Source organism: Ochotona princeps, chromosome 8 (assembly GCF_030435755.1).
Source record: "Ochotona princeps isolate mOchPri1 chromosome 8, mOchPri1.hap1, whole genome shotgun sequence".
In the NCBI taxonomy this organism is placed as follows: Eukaryota; Metazoa; Chordata; class Mammalia; order Lagomorpha; family Ochotonidae; genus Ochotona; species Ochotona princeps.
The window spans coordinates 56295510-56318453 of NC_080839.1; the positions used below are offsets into that span (position 1 = coordinate 56295510).

General features: G+C 45.0%; 1 protein-coding gene across 2 annotated transcripts in view; it reads left to right on the top strand.

Moving 5' to 3' along the window:
- The window catches only part of LOC101529527 (fasciculation and elongation protein zeta-2), a 48331-nt gene extending 27186 nt beyond the window's left edge, over positions 1-21145 (top strand). Inside the window, exons 6-9 of one of the 2 annotated variants that reach the window (XM_012926252.2) lie at positions 14220-14300; positions 16323-16398; positions 19490-19555; positions 20543-21145. In XM_012926252.2, coding sequence (XP_012781706.2) covers positions 14220-14300; positions 16323-16398; positions 19490-19555; positions 20543-20559 — 240 coding nt within the window. In that variant the 3' untranslated portion in view covers positions 20560-21145. The remainder of the gene's footprint in view (positions 1-14219; positions 14301-16322; positions 16399-19489; positions 19556-20542) is intronic. The other variant, XM_058668092.1, reaches the window with a different exon arrangement.
- The last annotated feature ends 1799 nt before the right edge of the window (positions 21146-22944 follow it).

Sequence of the window (22944 nt, forward strand, 5' to 3'; positions counted from 1 at the left end):
CGTTTTCCTCTATGCGGCCATGCAGGCTTGCAGTGTTATGGCCCTGGAGATCTTGCCCCATTTCTTTGTCTTTCAGGTCTTCATGGTTTTTAATAATCTTTACTGTCTTGTTTATACATTGCTGCTCCTGGTTTTGTTTGAGAGAAGTTTGGGGAAAAGGAATGATTTTGAGACTTTTCTATTGAGTCATGCCAGGAAAGGAAATGTTGGGGAGGCACCGGTGAGGGCCTCCCGAAACCTCCTTGCCACATGATTCTGTACTGGGTCAATAGCAGGGGAACAGTGTCTAGCAACTGCTGTAATGCTGTTTCCTGCTTATAAATGGGCTCATTTCAAAAATGCCATGTGGAGAGGGGCATTTCACAGAACTATGAACTCCTGCCCAAAGGAAAGGGGAGGATGGGTGGAGTTCAGGAGACCGCTGGAATCCCAGTCTTCTCTGACTTTTTCCTTTAAATTGGAGCTTGTGGATTCCTGCTTTGAGTCTGGAAAGGGTAGGTTACGTGGAGGTGGGGGATGAATGTTTTTGTTTTACCAACACTGCAGGGGATTATTTTAATTAAACTATAGCAAATTCAATGTTCTTCATTTCATCTCCGTTTGTAACCCTGGGGCTTAGTCCTGTCACCAGCTTGGGATGACTGTGTTGTTTTTACCTTAAGAAATACTCAGTACTCTCTGTATATCTACTTCCAATAAAAATACATTTTGTAAAAAAAAAAAAACCTCATCAAAGAAGGTTTTCCTCCCTCCCTCCCAGTCTATTTCTCTGTGCCTCTCCCCACCCCCTTATAGCGTTTAGGCATCCAGAAAAATCTTCCCTCTGGCCCAGTTAAGCCCCATAAGCACCTAATAATACTACATCTGCTTGCGGGGTTGTAAAAATGTAGTCTTTCTAAATGAGGTGACGTTTACTTAAAGGTAAATTTAATTTCCCTCTGAGGTTTTATCTCTTTAAAATTCACTTTGCCTTCCAAAAGACTGTATCATCCCTTGGAATTTATAGAGCACTTGTAAAACAGCATCTATTGTATGTTCTCTACAGCTCCTCCGTGCCTTTGTCTTGCTAGTTCGTTGCTCTCTGCATGCTACTGTTTTATTGTCCTCCAGCCTTCTATTTCTTGGTTTCTCTGTTGTTTTGCAAACCCAACCGACAAGATTATTTTATCCTACTTTATTAATGTCATGTTGATTTCCTGGACTGAACTGCTCGGTGGGCTTCCCCTGAATTTCATTGTTGACTCCTTGGACAACTAACTTATTTCCTGTCTTGTCATCTTCTCCTTACACTTGCCTTTTGGCTCGCTTTCTCTCCTCTCTTCCTTTCTGCTCCCATGAAAAATACCTGGATTTGCTTTTGCAACTCACGGGCAAACTTTTATTGATTCTCAGTTATGTTCCAGGCCTGTGTGTTATGAATGCAGAATAAATCTCAAGTGTCCAGGGACCTGCTACATATGGGATGTGGATTGGAATGGCAAATGATAGCATGTACTTCAGTGTGGTGAGTCCCAGGCCATTTTATCTTTACAGGTCATTAGTGTCTGAGACATTTGTCATTATCACCAGTGGAGAGGGTGAGGACAGCGCTACTGGCAGCGTTGGAAGCAGAAAGGCTGCTCAATATTCTCCAACCTATGTCTCCCACAACAAAGAATGATTTCACTGAAAATGTTAACAGCGTGAAGTTGAGAAATCTTAGGTGTGGCATAATTGCCGTTTTCAAACAGTGTCCCTATTTTCAGTATTCTCTGGGCTTGGTGTGTGGTGCAGATGCAGTACCATTGAGTGTGTTTAGGAGTCTGGGAGGCTGGCTGCATGCTGTCCACAGGTAGGAGGAGGATGGGTCACAGGCATTGAGGACAGGGGGTGTTTTCTCTGCACCCACCTGGGGGTGGCCGTCAGGACTTCTGCGCAATGGCAATTCCTTCATTCTGCTTCATGCTACAGGGCAAAGGAGGAAGTCACCCAAGAAGAGACCATGAACCTTCCGAAGTGGAAGTCAAACTATTGGGTGGCTTTGTGTGACATTCCAAGGCTTTTGGATTTCAAAGTCTGTTGGAAACCAAACTTGGGTTTGTAAGTGGGATAGCTACGTGTGTAGGTTTGCCTTTTGGAAGGGAGACTTCAGTGGTTTCAAGGAGAACTGGTTGGAAGGAGGTGGCTAGCAATGCAGAGTTGATTAAGTGATTGTTGCAATCATGCAGGTAGGAACTGGACTGAAGAGAATAGCTGAATTTCAGAGGTATTAAGGGGATTGACTTGATTGAGGTACCAAGGAAAGGGAGTTACAATCAGATCTGTGATTGTAGACTGGAGCAAGCATGGATAGAACACGAAGACCCGCTTGCCCACAGGGAGACAGGAAGTCCTGGCAACTGGAGCTATATCTTTGTAGGATGTCTGTGCTGGGTATCGGCTCTCTAGGTGGTCCCATGGCCCACAGGTTAAGTCACCCAGTTCCAACCCAGCCAGCTGACAGTGGGACAGAGGACAGGGGTGCTGCAGGAAATTTCTTGCAGGAGGGAGCAGGGAGTAGAGTCAGCGGCTACTGTGTCACACCCTGCAGGGGGGAGCAACCAGCCTCTTGCACACCAGCGACAGAGCCAGCGCCTCTCGTGGCAGAGTGGCTGCTTTGGGCTTTGTCTTCTGAAAAGATCTCCTTTGTCCACTGCCCTTCCTGGCTCATTTGGAATGGGGGCGTCAGTCATAATTTAGCTCAGCTGTCATCTCCCCAGGGAGTTATTTATTTTTTTTCCCAGTGGCTTCCTGGAATACTGAAGTTACCCAGTTTTAATTGCCCCATTGCAACTCCTGACAAGGCATGTGTTTGCTGTAGTTACTTGATTTATACATTGTTTTTTTTTTCTTTTTTGTGGCTCCTTGCTGTGGAATATAAAGTCAGGAGGGACCTTGGTTAATTTGTTAATGTTGAATCCTTAATCCCTGGAATACTGTCTGACTCAGTGTGTGTTTTGAGAGGGGTATAGGATGCTGAAGGGGAATAGACTTTTTTGTTTGCAGGAGAGAAGGATGAATTCAGTTTTGCATGTGAGTTTTAGGAGTATAGGTGTGGAATTCAGATGCATCCAGTAGGCCATTACATATGCGACAGTGCAGATGTCCAACTGCACTTGTATATTAAACAACAAGACGGATGCTCAGGAGGGAAATTACAACAAAGGCAGCTAATGTTTCCTGTGTATATCCCAGGGGCCACTCTGTTCACGGCACTGTAGTCATTTTGGGCAGGTGGAGCTGTAGACTGATGAAGGCAGAAGTTGACATTACTGAGTGGTGGTGTCCAGAGCGTGACTGAGGAGTAGGGACAGAATCCTAGGTAAGGCTGATCCATCTCAGAAGGAGCAAGTGCAGAGGTGGTTGAAGGTCAGGGGGACTGTGGTGTTAGGAATCTAGAGAAGGGGAGGAGAGATTGTGGGCTTTAGTGGCAAAGAAGTGCCCCTGGAAAGGACTGTTTCGGGAAACCCTGAGGACAGGAGACTGGAGGATGGTGTGAGAGTTTGGAATTGGTGTAGGAAGGGCTGCTGGAGCAGGAGCATTTGAGGATTCCGTGAAGTTGGACAGCAGCACTGTTTGATTTCTGGGCAGTGGGCAGGTGCTCTTTATGGCAACTGGAGCGTTCGGTGGGCGGATGTTCTCAGCCATGTCTTTTGTTTTGTTTGTTTTTTTGTTGGGTTTGTTGGTTGGTTTCCCAGGGTCTTTGGATTCTCCTGTTCTGTAGTTTTTCCAGGGGAACAAGAGGCAGGAGACCCTTGCTTCCCTGGTTTGTCTGTCGATGGGCGTCAGGAGACGGCAGCACTTGCGGGCCACAGCTCTTGCCTCAGCTCTTACCTCTGCATAGTGGGCGGCTCCCACCAAGTCTTCCTTCTGCCTTTTTTCACCAGCATCAGTTTCATGATTTCTCATGTTACCTTGGCTTCTCTCCAGCACATTTTCTTTTATTCTTTTTTTTTTTTTTTTAATTATTTATTGTTTAACTTCAGTAATTACATTGTATTATGTGACACAATTACATAGATACTTGGGTTCTCCCCCCCCCCTCCCCAAACCCTCCCACCATGGTGGATTCCTCCACCTTGTTGCATAACCACAGCTCAAGTTCAGTTGAGCTTTCCCCATTGCAAGCGTATACCAAACATAGAGTCCAGCATCTTATTGTCCGGTCAAGTTTAACGGCTTCTTAGGTATACCCTCTCTGGTCTGATGACAGAGCCAGCAGAGTATCATCCCAGTCAATTGAAAGCTCCAACATACCATCAGCAAAAATTTACATCATTATGGAATTAATTGACATAGTAATGAGTAACCAATATGTTAAAAGTAAATGCGGGTTCCCAGCCACCTTCTGTGACCACCTCACCTATACTTCAATTTTAGTTTATACACAACATATAACATTCAAAACATAACATGTTATACATAACATCATATCATCTTAAATTAAGGCAAACATGTGGTATTTAACCTTTTGGGATTGGCTCATTTCCCTTAGCATTATGGTTTCCAGTTTGGCCCATTTGGCCACAAAGAACTGCATTTTGTTTTTTTTAATAGCTGAGTAGTATTCCATGGAGTAGATGAATCATAGCTTTCTTATCCAATCCTCTGTTGATGGGCATTTTGGTTGTTTCCATGTTTTTGCAATTACTGATTGTGCTGCTATGAACATAGGAGTGCATGTTGGTTTCTCATAGAACAAGTGTTCTGGATATATTCCTAGGAGTGCTATTGCTGGATCATACGGTATGTTGAATTTGAGTTGTTTGAATATTCTCCATACTGATTTCCATAGAGGCTGTACCAGCCTGCAGCCCCACCAGCAGTGGAGTAGGGTTCCCTTTTCCCCGCAACCTCGCCAACAAGTGTCGTTGGTGCTTTTATTCATGTGGGCCAGTCTTACTGGCGTTAGGTGGTACCTCATTGATGTTTTAATTTGGATTTCCCTTATTGCCAGGGAACTTGAGCATTTTTTCATATGTTTATTTGCCATTTGGGTTTGTTCCTTTGTGAAGTGTCTGCCCATTTCCCGTGCCCATTTCTTGAGTGGGTTGCTTGTTTTGACATTTTGGTTGTTTTGTAGCTCTTTGTATATTCTGGATATTAGCCCTCTATCACCTATCTCGTGTGCGAAGATCTTCTCCCATTCTGTGGGTTGCCTTTTTACTTTGTTGATTGTTTCTCTAGCTGTACAGAAGCTTCTTAGTTTGATGAGGTCCCAATTGTTTATTTTGGTCTTGATTTCTACTGCATCTGGAGTCTTTTTTAGGAAGTGAGGGCCTACCCCTAAGTGTTCCAGTGTGTTTCCAACATTTTCTTCCAAAAGTTTGAAGGTTTCTGGATGTAGGTTTAGATCTGTTATCCATTTAGATCTGATCTTAGTGTATGGTGAGAGATGTGGATCTATTTTTTTGTTTTTGCAGGCTATCAACCAGTTGTCCCAACAGCATTTATTGAACAGACCTTCCCATTTGCCTGGGTTGTCGTTTGTCTTTTTGTCAAAGATTATTTGGCTGTATCTGTGTGGGTTTCCTTCTGGCGTTTCTATTCTGCTCCATTGGTCTTCCTCTCTATCTTTGTGCCAGTACCACGCTGTTTTGATAACCACTGCCCTATAGTATGTCCAGAGGTCCGGAACTGTGATTCCCCCTGCTAACTTCCTGTTCTTCAGGATAGTTCTAGCTATCCGTGGTTTTTTGTGCTTCCAGATGAACCTTTGGATCATTGTTTCCAGTTCCATGAAGAATGTTTTGGGCAATTTGATTGGGATTGCGTTGAATGTATATATTGCTTTTGGCAGTATAGACATTTTAATGATATTGATTTTACCTATCCAGGAGCATGGGATGTTACTCCATCTTTTGAGGTCTTGTTCAATTTCTTTTTTAAGCAGTTTGTAGTTTTCTTCAAATAAGTCTTCTACATTTTTGGTTAGATTTATTCCCAGATATTTCATACTTTTCTCTGTTATTTTGAATGGTATCTTGCTGGTTAAGTCTTTTTCCATCTTGGGGCTGTTCGCATACACTATGGCTGTTGATTTTTGTTCATTAATTTTGTACCCTGCCACTCTACCAAACTCTCGTACAAGTTCTAGCAGTCTCTGTATTGAGTCTCTTGGCTCTTCTACATAAAGAATCATATCATCTGCGTATAGTGAGAGCTTGACTTCTTCGTTTCCCATTTGGATTCCTCTGATTTCTTTTTCTTGTCTTATGGCCTCAGCGAGTACCTCTAGGACTATGTTGAATAGTAGTGGAGAAAGTGGACATCCCTGTCTTGTTCCAGATCTCAGTGGGAAGGGTTCCAGCTTTTCTCCGTTCAGTATGATGCTGGCGTTGGGTTTTTCATATATGGCTTTAATTATGTTGTGGATTTTTCCATCTATGCCTACCTTGGTTAGGGTTTTTAGTAGGAAGTGATGTTGGATTTTGTCGAAAGCTTTTTCTGCATCTATTGATACTATCATGTGATTCTTGTTTTTCAGTTTTTGGATGTGGTGTATCACATTTATAGATTTTCGAATGTTGAACCATCCCTGCATTCCAGGGATGAATCCTACTTGATCTGGATGAATGATCTGTCTGATGTGTTTTTGAATTCTGTTGGCTAGGATTTTGTTGAGAATCTTAGCATCAATGTTCATCAAAGAGATAGGTCTGTAGTTTTCCTTCTCTGTTAGTTCTCTGTCTGGTTTTGGGATTAAGGTAATGTTGGCTTCATAGAATGAGTTTGGAAGGGTTGCCTCTTTTTCTATTGTTTTGAAGAGTTTGTAGAGGATTGGGGTCAGCTCTGTTCGGAATGTTTTGTAGAATTCTGGAGTGAAGCCGTCTGGGCCTGGGCTTTTCCTTGTTGGGAGGTCTTTAATCACTGATTCAATCTCTACTTCAGTTATGGGTTTGTTCAGGTCGTTTGTTGCCTCTGGGCTAAGTTTTGGCAGGTGGTAGAAGTCTAAGAACTTTTCCATTTCTTGGTGATCTTCTGATTTGTTGGAGTACAATGCTTTGTAGTAATTTCTAATTATGGCCTTAATGGATGCGGTGTCTGTTGTTATGTTGCCTTTTTCATCTTTGATGCTGGTAATTCTTGCCTTCTCTTGTTTTTTCTTTGTCAGTCGGGCCAGTGGGGTGTCTATCTTGTTTATCTTCTCAAAAAACCAGCTTTTTGATTCATTGATTTTGTGTATGGTTTTTTTTATTTCTATCTGGTTGATTTCCTCCCTTGTTTTGATGATTTCTTGTTTCCTATTGTGTGTGGGGCTCTTCTGCTGTTGTTTTTCCAGTTCCTGGAGGTGTGTGTTTAGTTCCTGTATTTGGCGCCTCTCTTGGGCCTTGACATGAGCTCCAATTGCGATGAGTTTACCCCATAGCACTGCTTTGGCAGTGTCCCACAAATTTTGGAATGTTGTGTCAGAGTTTTCATTGGTTTCCATAAATTTTTTGATCTCATCTTTAATTTCTTCTCTGATCCATTGTTCGTTTAGTAGCATATTGTTCAGCCTCCAAGAGTTTCTGTATTTCCTGGGGCATTTTGAATTGCTGATTTCCAGCTTCATTCCGTGGTGGTCTGAGAGGGTACATGGTATGATTCCTATCTTTTTGAAGTTATTTAGGTTTGCTTTGTGTCCTATCATGTGGTCGATCCTGGAGAAGGTGCCATGCACTGCTGAAAAAAATGTATAATCTGTGGCCTTAGGGTAAAAAATTCTATAGATGTCAACCAAGTCCAGTTGTTCTATTGTTTGTATGAGCTCTGTTGTTTCTTTGTTGAGTTTTTGTTTTGTTGATCTGTCTATAGTTGTTAGTGGGGTGTTAAGATCACCCACTATTATTGTGTGCATATCTATGTCTCCCCTTAAGTCCGTGAGTAATTGCTTCACGTAGCTAGGTGCGTTTGAATTTGGTGCATATATGTTCACAATGGTAATTACTTCCTGATGGATCAGTCCCTTCACCAATATATAATGTCCTTCCCTGTCCTTTTTGATGTGTGTCAGATTGAAGTCCACATCATCTGAAATTAAGACAGCTACCCCAGCCTTTTTTTCTCGTCCATTGGCATGAAATATCTGTTTCCAACCTTTCACTTTCAGCTTCTTCGAATCTCTTCTGGTTAGATGTGTCTCTTGTAGGCAACAGATAGTTGGGTGCTGTTTGATAATCCATTCTGTTAATCTATGCCTTTTGATTGGTGAGTTCAGGCCATTAGTGTTGAGAGTTAAAATTGAGAGGTTGTGATTTTGCCCTGCCATACTTGTTTTTGTGGGTGTTGATATCTGTGTAATTGCCCTTCCTTGTGTGGACTTTAGTGGGGAGACCTTCCTGTTTGCCATCTTTGCTTATGATTCACCTCCTTTTTTTCTGGAATTAGTGCATTTCTAAGGAGATTTTGTAGAGCTGGTTTTGTGCTGGCATATTCTTCTAATTTCTCTTTGCTGTGGAAGTATTTGATTTCGTTCTCAAATACGAATGAGATCTTTGCTGGGTACAATATTCTTGGTTGACAGTTGTTCTGATTCAGGATTTGGAAGATCTTTGTCCATTCTCTTCTTGCTTGTAAGGTCTCTTCAGAAAAGTCAGCCGTGATCCTGATTGGTTTTCCCCGGTATGTGATCTTTTCTCTGCTTCGTACTTGTCTCAGGATTCTTTCTTTGTCTTCGTTGGAGTGGAACTTGAGCACCATATGTCTGGGTGAAGATCGCTTTGGGTCATATCTGCTGGGAGTCCTCTGACCGTCCTGGATTTGAGCTGGATTCATGTTCCAAGTGTTTTGAAAGTTTTCCTGTATAATTTCGTCGAGCACCATTTGCATTCCTGATTCTTTTTCCGCTCCTTCAGGAAGGCCAATAATCCTAATATTTGATTTTCTGAGGTTGTCTTTCATTTCTTGTATGGTCTTATTGGCTTTGTTCAGACTTGTCTCCAGCTGTTTAATGAACTGGGTGTGTTCGTTTTGTGTGTCTTCCGTTTCAGAGATCCTCTCTTCTGCTGTATTTGTTCTGTTGGTTAGGCTCTCAATTTTGTGCTCTAAGTCAAGGATTTTACTTTTCATTTGTTGTATTTCTGAGGCTATGTGGTTCTTGAATTCCTTGAAGTCCTCCCAATTCTTCTCATTGTCTCTGACATATTTTAACATTATTTTTTTGAATTCCTTGTCTGGTAGATCTTCTATGTCTTCATCTCGCATCTCCGAAATAGACATTGGCTTTCCATCCTTTATTGGTAGGGTGTTGGCACTCTCATCTGGATCATTACCTTTTCTGGTATTTCTTCCCATTGTGTTAGTGTTTCTTTTTTGAGAGACCTAGGCACCAGTGTGCTGAGGGGTCTCCAAGCACTATCCTGTAGAGATCGGAGTCTGCAGGCGTGGAGTAGCAGGGTGTGGGAATTTTCAAGGCACTTTTGGTGCGTCTCCAGAACACTGGACCTCAGGGCGCCACTCCCAGGGCCCAGAGGATTCAAAGCGCACTCTCAGCTCGTCCCCTACAGGTATGCTACCACAGGGCGTGGGGGAGTGAAGGCACTCTCTGTGCGCGCCCCCTGTGCACTGGATCACAGGGCTCGGAGCAAGGGACTATAGGGCGTGGGGTGTTCCAGGTGCTCTCTGGAAACGCCTCCTGCGCAGGCCCGCCCACCCCAGCACTTGCAGGGGACCTACCGCCCCGGCGCTAGCAGGGAACTGCCCAGCCCAGAGGCGTGCTTGGGTTCCTGTGGGATAGCACCGCCCAGCTGAGTGCCAGACCGCAAAGGCACAGGGGAGTATCCCGTGTGCCTTTTGCCTTTCTCCCAGACACAGTTTTGGCAGTTTCAAGGCACTCGCCCTGTGTTCAGGCTCTGTCCGTGCCCCTGGGGGGCCAACTCCCGAAGCCTCCAACCCACCACTGTCCCCACCCAACTCACTCAAACCTCAGGTTCTTGCAGTCTGCCTCTTCCTCTGGTGGGAATCCTGGCCACCGGTGCGTCTCCCGACTGCTGCGTCCGTTGCTGGTCTCGGGCGGGTCGCGATGGAGCCTGGAGGCTGCGGCTGGTGCAGGTCCCGGGGGTTGGCGACCAGGGTGGGCAGATGCTGGCGGGTCCCGGTGATTCAGGGTCCTGGTGTCCGCAGCGGGGCAGGTCCTGGCGAGTCCTGGTGACCAGGGTGAGCAGATGCCAGCGGGTCCCAATCACCGCCGGTCCTCACGGCCACAGCGTCTGCAGGTCGGTCTTTGGGTGCGTCGGCGGCTTTCAGCGTCTGCACTCAGAGGTGACTCAGCAGGTCAGGAGCGGAAAGTCGTCTTCCCTGTCCTTTGCTTTGTTTTTCCCTGGTTGCTCTTCCGAGTTGTGTGGATTTTTTTGGCTCCACACTGTCCAGGGAACTTCACGTTCTTCTCCCTGTAGTTCTATGCTGCTCCACTTACGCTTTTGTCGCGTTCTAGCCCTCTCTGTCTGTGAGCTCTCTCACAGTCTTCCTCCTATGTCGGCCATCTTGCGAGTCCTCAAGATTTGTTTGTTTATTTGAAAAGATTAGAAGGAGGTAAAGAGATCGGTTGATCTTCTATCTGCTTGTTCATTGCCCCAGATGACAGCAATAGCTGGGCCAGGCCAAGCTGAGGCCAAGAGCCAGGCGTTTCATCTGGGTCTCCCCCATGGGAGGCAGGAAAACAATACTTGGGCCTTCTTTTGATGTTTTTCCTAAGGCTATTTAGCAGGTAGCTGGTCAGAAGTGGAGGATCTGGGACTCAAACCAAGGTCCGTGTGGGACTTAATGGGCTATGCCCTTTGAGCACTAGTCCACTTAGTTTTATTAAGGCTCAGTTTCTGCTTATAGGAAAGCCAGCTTTCACAAGTAGTCAGCCTGTCAGTGGTTGAAATGGCACAGCAATGCTGGCTTCCCAATAATAAGAAAAACTGGAACTGGGGTAGTGGCACACACGCTAATCCTCTATTTGTGGCATCAGCATCCCATATGGGTGCTGGTTCGAGTCCCAGCTGCCCCACTTCCTGATCCAGCTCCCTGCTTATGGCCTGGGAAGGCAGTGGAGAATGGTTCAAAGTCTTTGAGATCCTGTAGAATGTGGAAGACCTTGGGAGGGCGCTCTGGCTTCCAATCGGCTCAGCTTCTGCCACTGTGGCCATTTGGGGAGTGACACTACAGATGAAGAATCTCTGTCTCCTCACTCTATAACATCTGCATTTCCAATAAAAATACATGAACCTTTCTTTAAAAAAAGGAAAACTAAAATGTGGATTGTCTCATGAATGAAAAAATTTGTATCTTCTTTTTTGGTAGTGATGAAAATTAGGTTTCTGATTGGTAAACTATAAGCTAGTGTTTTTGGAATGAATGTGTTATCCAGATATAAAGTGAGCCTTAATTCCAGCTATTTGAATTCTAAATTGTTTTCCTTTGAGATACAGTGGATTTACGTATGGTTCTAGTAAGCCCATAGATAATGGAGCCTAGTCATAGAGTTGAAAATAAACAATTTTCTCTTTGGGTATTAAGGGAAGCATTTTGGATTGTATGAACAAAAAGGTGTTTTGGAAAATAACTTCAAATAATTTTTACTGTGGACTCCAGAGCCTATCATTTGTTTTCTTTTTGATGCTGTGTTTCCAAAAAAAGTGAAGGCGTTATATGCTAGTTCAGTGCAACTTTTCTCCCGTCAGTGGTCGTGGTCAGGGAAGCCTCCTGACTGGACATCTGATTCTGTTAAAGGAAAACGGTGTGCCCATCTGTGAGAGACAGGGCAGGGACCAGCTTGATGCAGGAGGGGCATAGTAGTTGAGGCTCCTCAAGACAGTAAAATGTGACACTCAGACTAACATCACTGAGTTTTGTGACTTGGTACAGAGGCCTGTCATGTATTCTCTCAAGGAATAAACTGGCAATTTCTATATATATTTAATATTTATTGTTTTTGAAAAAACTGGAGACACAGAGACAGAAGTGTCTTTGATCTGGCTCGCTTCCCGAATCAACACAGTACCCAGGACTGAAGCAGGCCGAAGCCAGGACCGAGGAGCCTCGTCCAGGTTTCCCACATGTGTTGCAGGGCCCAAGTGTCTGGTCCATCATTTGGTACTGTCTCCAGGCCCTTAGTAGGAAGCTGGGTTTGAAATGAAGCAGCTGAGACATTAACTGCTGTCGCTTGGATGCTGGTCTCCTAAGCAACTCCATCAGGACTCCTTTACCTTCTTAGAACTTACTGAGGATCCTGAAGAGCTTGAGTTTTTATAGGTTATATTAGCAGCATTTATTGTATTCAAAGTTAAAAGTGATAATGTTAAAATATTCATTTTGAGGATAGCAATATAATAAGTTATGTTGCCACCTGCAATGCGGTGGCATATGGGCTCTGGTTCAAGTTCTGGTGGCCCCATTTCTGATCCAGCTCTCTGCTAATGTGCGTGAGAAAGCAGTGGAGGATGGCCCAAGTCCTTGGCCCCCGCACCCATGTGGGAGACTCAGGAGGAGCTCCTGGCTTTGGCCACACCTGTCGCAGCCATCTGGGAGGTGAACCAGCTGATTGAACATACCACTTGCTTGCTTGCTCTGCTTTTCTCTCTTACAATGCCTTTCAAATATATGCAATATTAAAATACCAGGAATCCATTAACTTTGACATGTCATATTAACTATTTGTAAAAAGGTAAAAATGCTATTTTGTGTACCTTGAAAATCTCGTTAACTTAATGGAAGAATCCAGCATTTCTGGCTGGATTCTCAGATGCACTTCTGCTGATTCAGCCCATCACTGGGAAGATCTCTCTTATGTTAGGGAAGGATGTGAGTGAAAATGATAAGTTACATCTGAGTAGTAAGAAAAGATTCTCGGGACCTCCTGGGGAGGGGGTCTGTCACACTTTGAGAACTACTGGACTAAGAATTATACATTTCTGGAGGGCAGAGACAATTGCCTTGGCTTCCTTCTACATCCTGGGGCCTGGTAAATATTCTTTGGTTTTTCAGAGCTGTTTAACATTTGGGAAAAGGAAGGAGCTGGTGAATCAGGAGTCTACTTGCTTTCTCAAAGTCTCTCCCCTCAGTCGTTCTGCTGTAGGCTCCCTCCTCCTCCTCCTCCTCCTCCTCACTCTGGACGCAGCCCCCTCCAAGCTGCTGCTGGCCTCTGCCTGTCTAATGACATTGTAGACTGGGTACAAATCAAGATAAGTGGTTTAGGAACACTTTAGGAACTTCCAACGAATTGTAGGAAGTTTGGAGGTTGCTGGGAGAAAGATGTTCAAGTTGTTTCCTAGAAACAGATTGGAGTGGAAATGTCTAGGCAGAAGTTTTGGGAACCTGGCTGGCAAGCGGGATCCATGCTGCTGTCTGGAAAGCATATGGCATTTTCCAATTTACATTTTCTGTGCTGAGACAGTGGCAGGTTCTGGAAGAGTGAGTGGGAAGCCCCAGTGGCTTTCCAAGTTAACAGCATTTTTATTTGCCAAATGTTAGGTTCATGTTCTCAGAAACTGATGGTGGAGTGATACAAACTTGGGCTGAAAGATGCATATTGTTAGAATTATTTTTTTTAAAGATTTATGTATTTTTATGGGAAAGGCAGATATCCAGAGACAGAGGAAGATCTTCGTCCGATGTTCACTCCCCAAGTGGCCCCAAGTGGCTGGAACTGAGCCAGTCCAGAGCCAGGAGCCTCTTCCGGGTCTCCCGTATGGGTGCATTGTCACAAGGCTTTGGGTCGTCCTCGACTGCTTTCCCAGGCCACAAGCAGGGAGCTGGATGGGAAGCAGGGCCACTGAGATTAGAACCGGTGACCATATGGGATCCCGGCGCATTCAAGGTGAGGACTTCAACTGCTACGCTGTCACACCTGGCCCAGGATAAAGTTTTCAGATATTTGAGAACATCTAGGTAAACGGTATCAAAAGGTATCTTGAAAGTGATGTGTTGAATTTTGCAGGAAGCAAGCCGGTATACAACCAACAGTGTTGGCACGGGACAGACTTACCAGCTCCATCAGGAGACATGTTCATGAAAAGAGTAGCATAGAATGAGTTGCTGTCACCTTGAACTTGCAAAGCAATGAAAGCCACAGCATTTTGAAGACAGCCGGTTTTGTCTGCTTGATTTGAGCAAATGGTGGCATTTTTCTAATTGCTTGCCTCTCGGGCACACGCGTCATCGCAGAATGTTCTTACTAAAGTCTCTGAACTTCTCTCTGTCCTTTTCTTCCGGGGGGCGCATGTTGCTGCCTTTAGCGCTTCAGCATGGAGGGCATCTCGAGTGTCATTCAGAACGGCCTCCGCCACACCTTTGGAAATCCGGGTGGAGAGAACCAGGTGCTCCGTTATTCTTACTTTCCTGCTTTTTTCATTGTGTGTGTAAGTGAAGACCCCTAGAAGCTGGCAGTTTCACTAATTTACTAAAGTCACTGCTGACAAGAGAGAAATGCAGTGTTCAGTGCATGCGCAGTGCATTGTGAGAACAGAGTTTGTCCTGGGAGGGGACGTGTTCTCCCAGTTGGGCAGTAGATTAAATGTTAAGACGCGCTTTAGAGCTCTGCATTTCTCTTACCTTGAAATGAACAGATACTAACATTTTGACATCCTGGATCGTGCGGGTAGAAAATCTGATTGAATATAATGAACTAGAATTTGCTACTCTAATCCTGAAGGTCTGTGAAACAGGATTGCATTTTTGACGAAAGCAAACACGATGTTCGTATCGTTGAAAGTTGAGTTCTAAGAGTTAAAAAAAATACAGAATATAGCTTAATCTCCTTTACATGAAATTCCTGTGTTTTTAAAGTTTATCCTGTGGCCAGCCAGTGCAGTTGTTGGCCAAAGGAAGCATGCATGAGACATTGGTTATGTTTAAATCGTGTATTTGTGATTGTATAACGAAGTTAGATTTTTTATTTGCATTTTTTATAATTAGCTTAAGGAATATCACACAGTGGGAAACACAACTCCGTTAAAAAGTATGCTGAAAATTTCCTTTCACCATTGGATATTTTCACTTTCAAAAGGAGATCTCTTAGTTAGCTCTAAGGTGAAGCTCCTAAAAAGTACAGCATGTGTGACTCGCAGGCAGGTTATCCCAACAATGCCTGGGTCCATTACTGAGTGTTGGCAATGCCTGTATAGGTGATGCCTGCCTGTCACCTAGGAAGGGAAATGATGTCAGAGAGGGCAGGTTCATTCTGCCATTGGCAACTCTTAAAGGGGCTCTCTGAAGGGATGGCACGGGAGAGTGGGGCCGTGCAGGGCATCCCAGGGCTTCCTCAGCTCGCTCGCCATGTGTGCAGCCAGCGAAGCCCTGTGTGGATGGGCAGCACATTTGGGCTGCACAGTTGAGTCTCACCTTGGCACTGTGTATGTGGAAAACGTGTTGCTGCAGCAGGTCTCTTAAAGATGAAGCAATCGCTCCTTAAGACTTTTCTGGAGCTGGTGGTCCAGTTGCTGAGCAGCTTTCTCTTATGCTATTCTTTAAGAGTGGGATAAGATCCCAGTGGAAGTGTTAGAGACAGAGCTGAGGTCTAGGGCTTGGGGCTACACGGTGGCTGGAGAAGAGGAGATTCCAGGCACATAGTGGTGACTTTCTGTATGAGCAGGTGCAAAGCGCACTGTACTGTTTTTTTGGGGGGTGGTGCTGGAGGCACCCAAATAAGAGAATTTGGTCAGTCTTTTTGGATTATTCTCCCTTTGGAATATAGAACATAATTGTGATACTTGTGTTCATTTGCACTGTGAATTTCCCCTAACACCATTCTCTACTTTTTCTCATCTCCTTCAATACCTAAAAAAGAATTGTAACTATTTACTCTAATGTAAAATAATAACAATAAGCTTCTTAAACTCTTTGGGTGTGCCTCCGTTGCTTGGAGAAGCCGGTGCGTGCTTCTTAAACTTCTTGTATTTTTCCCATTGACTGTTTCGTTTGACTAGAATAAAAATGGCCCGAAACACAATTTGTCTTGATGTTGGAAATTCATTTTTTATTAAAACAGGAGAACCTATGTTTTTAGTTTAACTGCTTTTTGAAAAATACGTAACGAGAATGTGAGATGAGCGTTTGCTCTAAAAATGAACAAATTGAGTGTATCTTCCTTGGAACTAGTTTTTGAGATTTCCAATAACTAAAATGGGAAAAAAGGGGATTATTTATACTCCTGCTGAACTCATGTGAGGCAGATGGGAGAAAGTGAACTCTGAAATAATATGTGCCCTTATTCTTACATATGTGTTTTCGTTGCTAAAGTAGTCGTGTTTTCTAGAATGGAATTCTAGAAGTGTATCGGTTGTTTGCAGACAATGCACTGCATCTATATGACACATTCTTTTTGTTTTTTACCTTGGCAGTATTTGACTACGGTCATTCCTTATGAGAAAAAAAATGGACCACCCTCTGTTGAAGATCTTCAAATATTAACAAAAAGTGAGCAAAGACAAAATTACACTGTTTCATTAAATGCTTGGTTTGGATTATTTTGCTTTTATTTTGTCAATTTAGGAGAAGAAATTATGGATGCCATCATCTCTTACAAGAGTGCAACCAAAGGGTCTGGTGTGGTAGCCTAGTGGCTAAAGTCCTTGCCTTGAATGAGCCAGGATCCCATATGGGCGCCAGTTCTAATCCTGGTAGCTCCACTTCCCATCCAGCTCCCTGTTTGTGGCGTGGGAAAGCAGGCAAGGACGGCCCAAAGCCTTGAGACCCTGCAATTGTGTGGGGTACCCAGAGGAAGCTCCTAGCTCTTGGCTTTGGATCAACTCAGTTCTGGCTGTTGTGACCACTTGGGGAGTGAATCATTGGATGGAGGATCTTCCTGTCTGTCTCTCCTCCTCTTTGTGTGTCTGACTTTTCAATCAAAATAAATCAATCCTTAAAAAAAACGTACAACCAAAATGCTGTGATTAACAAATGCAACACTAATGCCTGTGCTGTGCTGATTTGTATTTCTCTGATTTTCTTATTTTAATATTTATGAGCTAATTTTTGGCGGGGGGGGGGGGAAGTAACTTGAATTTCTGTACCTTTTGTATAAATACATATCCATTCATCAGTGGTTAAAGAGCTCTATGGGTCTAATGTAACCGTGGCTGTTAGTAACTGAAGAGGGAGGGTGCAGCTTGAACCCCTCCCCAGAGCCTTTTTATGACTATAGCAGCCGAAGCAGTGGATGCCTGTGGAACCCGAGTGTCTAGTGATGTCTCAGGAACACACATTCAGCGAACAGCCAGTGAAGGCCCAAAGCCTCCCCTCCCACCCTGGGGACTTGCATGTTGAAGTAATCTGAGACATACTATACTGTGTTTCAAATAGACATGGAGAAACCCAGAATCTGGGCTCTGTCCCTGTTATCATCAGATACCCTTAGAAATCACTTGCCCTCTCTTGGTCACACTAAATAATCAGCAGAAAAATGGATCTGTATGTGTGACTGGGAGCAAGTCGCAGTCACTCAGCCTTGTTTGTCTTGCCCTTAAAATGAAGAGGCAGAACTTGCTGATCGGTTAGGTTCTTCCTGATTGTAAGTATGTATGATAATGGCGATAGGGAGCCAAATGAAAGGGAATCACAGGGAATTATTTATTTAGGTAATTATTTAAAAGAGCTACAGAAGGAGAGAGGAGAGAGAATCTTTCATCCACTGGTTCACTACCCAGATGGCCTGAGCCAGGCTGAAGTCAGGAGCCAGGAGTTTCATCCGGGTTTCCCAAGAGCATTGGCAGGGGTCCAAACACTTGTGTCATTTTCTGTTGGTTTCCCCAGGCCATTAGAAGGGAACTGGATTGGAGGGAATGCATCCAGAACCCAGAGCAGCATTCTTATGGGATTCAGGTGTGGTGGAGGGCGGCTTTCCTGCTGTGCCATAACATGGTCCTGGCTATGAATATCAACACTGACTTCGGAGATTGACGGTGGCGTCCAGGGTCCTCACTGCTTGCCTGCTCACCTGATCTCACCCGTTCCTTGAATAATGAACGACACTTAAAAAAACCCTTGAATTTAAAAATCAAGTGCTGGCCACTCTGAGGTAAAGAACAAGGAGCTTAGCTGGGAAGCCTGCCCTCTTCCTTTCAGGATGGACTCACATTTTGAATGCCCAAGCTCATGTAGTATGCAGGGTTATTTATGCAGCTGAATTTCCTAGTTCCCAAGCAAATCCTTTTTTTCCTTCCCATAGTAACTTTTGTTTTTTCTTAAAAGTTCATGATCCTGGTTTTGGTATGTGATTTCAGATAGCTTTAAAAATGTCAAATATGGCTGGAAAAAGAAATACTGAACACAGTAGCCCTTTAAAGAAAGGGTATGACTATTGAACAGAAGGCGAATTACTGAATCTCTAAGGTCAAGGATGGACACACACACACACACACACACACACACACACACACACCCCTTGCAATTCCAGTATCAGAATATCCTTACGCTGTGTTGTCACTTCAAACCTTTGGGTATCTTCGGGGGAGAGATGTGGGTAGGGTATGTGAATGAATGTGCATGAATATGCAGTAATTTTAATAACAGTGATGGCGACAGTATTGTAAAGATTGTAGATGTAATCATAGTCTTTGAAAGTGAAAAAAGAAAAGCGGTTATCTTATTCACACACTAGGGGAGAGCTGAGCCTCTACTGTATAAGGAAGCTCTGGAAATAGACAGTGTTTGTGGATGTATGGTCTTCCTTGTTAGGAGATCCTATAATAATTATAACAGTACCAAGGATGGTAGTTGTAGTGTTAATTACATCTGAATTAGTAACCCCATTGTCATAACCAGCCTTCGAGACCCAGCTAATTGTTTTCTTCTTACAGCTGTGGTGCTGTGCCCAGAGGGGTTCAGCAGCTTAGTCACATGGTTAGGAAGTAGTGGAAGCCAGGGTCTAACCCTAGGACATGATGTGGCTTTGTCATTGGTTTATGGAGAAACACTGTTTTGTATGGGAAGTTTGAGCTAGCAGTTAATTTTCGTGTATGGAGTTGATCACCAAGAATTTTGGCCTTTGTAGGCGGTGGAATTGTCAGGTTCCCTTCTGGACGAGGAGCAGGTTGCTTGGCCCGTGCAGGGCTGTTTCACAAGGTCCGTCCTTCAGTTTGGTTTTTCTCTCTAGAAGCCCATTCCTTGGAGGGCGTAGGTCACAATTCACTGAGGGCTTTGCCAGCTTGTGAGATCTACACACCAAGCGTTTGTAGCGCCATCAGGTTGCACTTTAACGGGGACTCATTTGCCAGCGTTGACGATGGATACACCCAAGTGCTGTGTAAATCACCTGATGTCTCCTCCTGTGTCTGGACATTTTATATTGGGTAACTGTTCTCAGGTGGGTGGATTAGTCTTACCTCATAAGGACTCACCGAGCAGCACGAGTTCTGAGGCCTTTGCTGTTGCATCCCTTGACACAGAACGTTATCTGTTTTAGGAATCAGTTATGTAATTGATAAGGGGTACAATGACTGAAAGTAACTACTACTTTTATCTTGAGTTCTAAATTGCTGCTGTTTTCCTTTGCTCCTTTATTTTGCAGTTCTTCGGGCCATGAAGGAGGACAGTGACAGAGTCCCGAGCTTGTTAACCGATTATATACTGAAGGGTGAGTCGCAGGACGGAGCACATGCGAGAGTCGGGGTGTTTTGGTTAGGAAATGCACGGTCTTACAAAAAGATGACAGTCTGACTTGCAAAGGCACAGCTTTTTACATGAATGATACGGTGCATGGCAAGGAGACACACCTCACTGACTTCAGGCTCCCAGGGTTAACGGCTACATGAAGTGTAACCTTTATTCAAATCCTGGGCTGATAAACACTGGGGAAGGCTGTAGAGGAAAACGGGTGAGATGCCACCATTCCTTGTTAGGTACCTGGTGTTGTCCCCTTGGCCCTGGGAAGTTTGAGAGTGGAGGATGCTGTCCTCTTGGGGATGGTAGGAAATAGAGGACAGAGCATTAGGATGGGTGAAGGAGGGAGCAGCCACCTAGGGATTTGGCATGATGGAGGGGCAGTTCTGGAAATGATGACAGTGTGAATACTGCCTGGAAAGTGGGCGATGTTGCTCAGGAGGTGCGCATGCCTTCCGCTCCTCTGGCTGGCTGTGTCCTTGTTGTCAGGTCCCTTCCTAAACACACCATCTTTGCTTTAAAGCACAGGCCAGAAGTGAAAGAAGGTAGTGAGTGGCCTTGTTTGGCCCAAGCAGGATGAGCAGGACGAGGACCAGGCTTGCCCGCGAAAGCCTGCCCACAGCCCTGTCTGCCTCCAGCAGTAACACCCAAAACCCACAGTGGACGGGGCTGCCCCTTGCTGACCCTAGAAAGGGACAGGAATGGGAACGGGCTTGTGGGGCCTCCTTTGGCTTCCCCCAGGAACATGCCTTCTGTGTCACAGACCTCGTGGTTTGGTGCCCGCTGTCCAGGGTAGCCTCTGAAAATCTTGTGCAAACTGGCTACTATGGGTTCTTTGATTAATACATAGTTCTCATTACTCAGTGGTATGTTTACATACGCATGAGATGTATATAAAATGTACATTTTGCAAAATGCCCTTAAAAAGCTACATTTCTAAAATTCTGTTTCCTCCCAATAGTTCTGTGTCCCACCTAGAACAGCATTACTTCCGGAGCAGTGTGGTCTTCTGTGGACTCCGGCCTGGGCTTGGCATAGCATTATTCTCATCATTGTGAAAGCCGCCTTCCGCAACCTTCCTGCTGTCGGAGACCCAGCACACGTGGGGACCACGATCCAGTATTAACAGATCATGACTTCACTAACTCTTTATGTTCTAGAACAGAGCGGATGATGGCACTACTGGGAAATCTAGAGATGGCTTTTGTGAAATCTGCTAGTGATTATGAGCTGTTCTCTAGAGTAAGGGGGAGATGCTAGCTGGGCAGTGCAGTTGCATTTTTCATGAGCCGATCGAGTGCCCATTTGGACTTGTACGGCTTTCTCTGCTGCAGCTGCACTGACTAGCTGGATGTAAGCATTGAGAATTGCACACTGCAGCTATTTAGCAAAGACGAGAACCAGCACCGATTTTTGTGTGAGAATCGCAAGTATTACCTATCAGTATTGTCTCGAAAGGCTGAAATGTGTTGCACGTGGTTCCTGAAGCTGCACCAGAATATGCGTGACTTGGGTTTAAGGGTGACCGATGATACTGTTGGGACACTGTGCGGCTTTCTGCCTCACTTTTTTTAACTGATGCATTGCCATTCCTGTGCAGCTGTGTGTATGTGCAACAACACATACTCTGAGGGGGTTGGTATCCTTTCAGGTACCTAAGAAACCACACGCTGCAGCACTGCCCACTCTCAGGCCTGTGTTCTGTTCCATTCACGCCCGTGTACTTTCTTCAAGGACTGGTTCCAGAAGCAGCTGCTCATGGACACAACACTAGTCATGAACACTTTTGCCAAATTGGTGGCATTTAATAAATGTACAAGGAAAAGTCATGCGGACTTCAGAGTTTGTGTTTTTTTTTTTCTTTTGAGCTTTTGCTGTTCGTTCTCCCTCCTTGCAGTGCAAAACGCGTACGCTTAGTTCCACGCAGAGTCCATCCCCAAGCTGAGCTTCTGTCAGCCTGGGTCATCCCCCTGCTGCTACAGAGGAGAGACCACGACCTCTCTGGATGGTGCTGAGCTGCCGTGGAATGACCAAGTCTTCGTTTTCTTCCGGGCCTTTGAGACGTGCTCAACTGTTTTGGCAGCTGCCTCCCTTAGGAGCACGTGAGTGTTGGCAGGAACTGCTGTGTTGCTTGCATGGAGTGGTTTTGAAACTTGCATGGGACACAGACTCACCTGCCCTCCTCACTCTCCCCCATCCCCCAGGGAATTGTGTAGGTACTAGCTCGGTTTTTTTTCCTTTTTAAGATTTATTTATTTTTATTGGAAAGTCAGATATACAGAGAGGAGGAGAGAGAGGAAGATCTTCCATCCGATGATTCACTCCCCAAGTGAGCGCAACAGCCGGTGGACCAGGAACCAGGAACCTCCTCCAGGTCTCCCATGTGGGTGCAGGGTCCCAAAGCTTTGGGCCGTCCTTGACTGCTTTCCCAGGCCACAAGCAGGGAGCTGGATGGGAAGTGGAGCTGCCTAGATTAGAACCGGCGCCCATACGGGATCCCGGGGCGTTCAAGGTGAGGACTTTAGCCGCTAGGCTACGCCGCCGAGCCCTAGCTTGGTTTAAAGTTACGGCAGCTTGGTGTTTCAGGCTTTACCTGGTGGTAGGTGAACTTGAGGTGGTTGGGTGATTTCATTGATGTCTTACGATTTAGTGAAGAAGTGGAACTTTTAGAGGAAAAAGCAAAAAAAAAATTGATGGATACTTGCAGGGTAATGATTGGAAAAAATTGGACCTTGCACTATAGAAATGTAGTATTAAAGAGTATACATTAAGGCAAGACAAACCTCACTCAGGAGATAAGCTTTCTGTAGACTTGGCTGTGTATAGCTCTTTCTCGGGTGGACGTTCACCTGTTTTCTCCCTGCTAACTGAGCATTCCTTTACACAGCTAAGTCAGAAGCATCCTGGTCTAAGCGCTGTGGCAGTGACCTGCAGGGCTCCCTCCGTGCAGCCCTTCCGTGAGTGAGTCATAGTCTTGCTATTGTTGATGTGTGTGTTTCTAACTTGTGACTGCCAGGAAGGTTTTCTGTCTCCCAAAGAATGCCACCACTGTGCTGCGTACTCTAGGGGGTTGGGGAGGCACCTCTGCAGCCAGGATTCCTGGGAAGGGCCTGCTGCCCGAGCAGCAAACTGGCTGCTTAGGACCCGGAGGCCCACTGGGGCTGACCGCCTCAGAAGGGCCACTGGTCTTTTCGGTCCAGGATAGAAGGGAACGTTTCTGAGAGTTGAAGTGTGTGACTCGATATGCAGGGTCTGCTCGCTGCCAGGAGGCACAGCGTAAGGAACTCCCATGCAGCTTTGTATTCGAAAGAAAACAGAAAGCAGGCGGGCAACTCCGGTGCACTCCAAGTGCCATAGATCTAT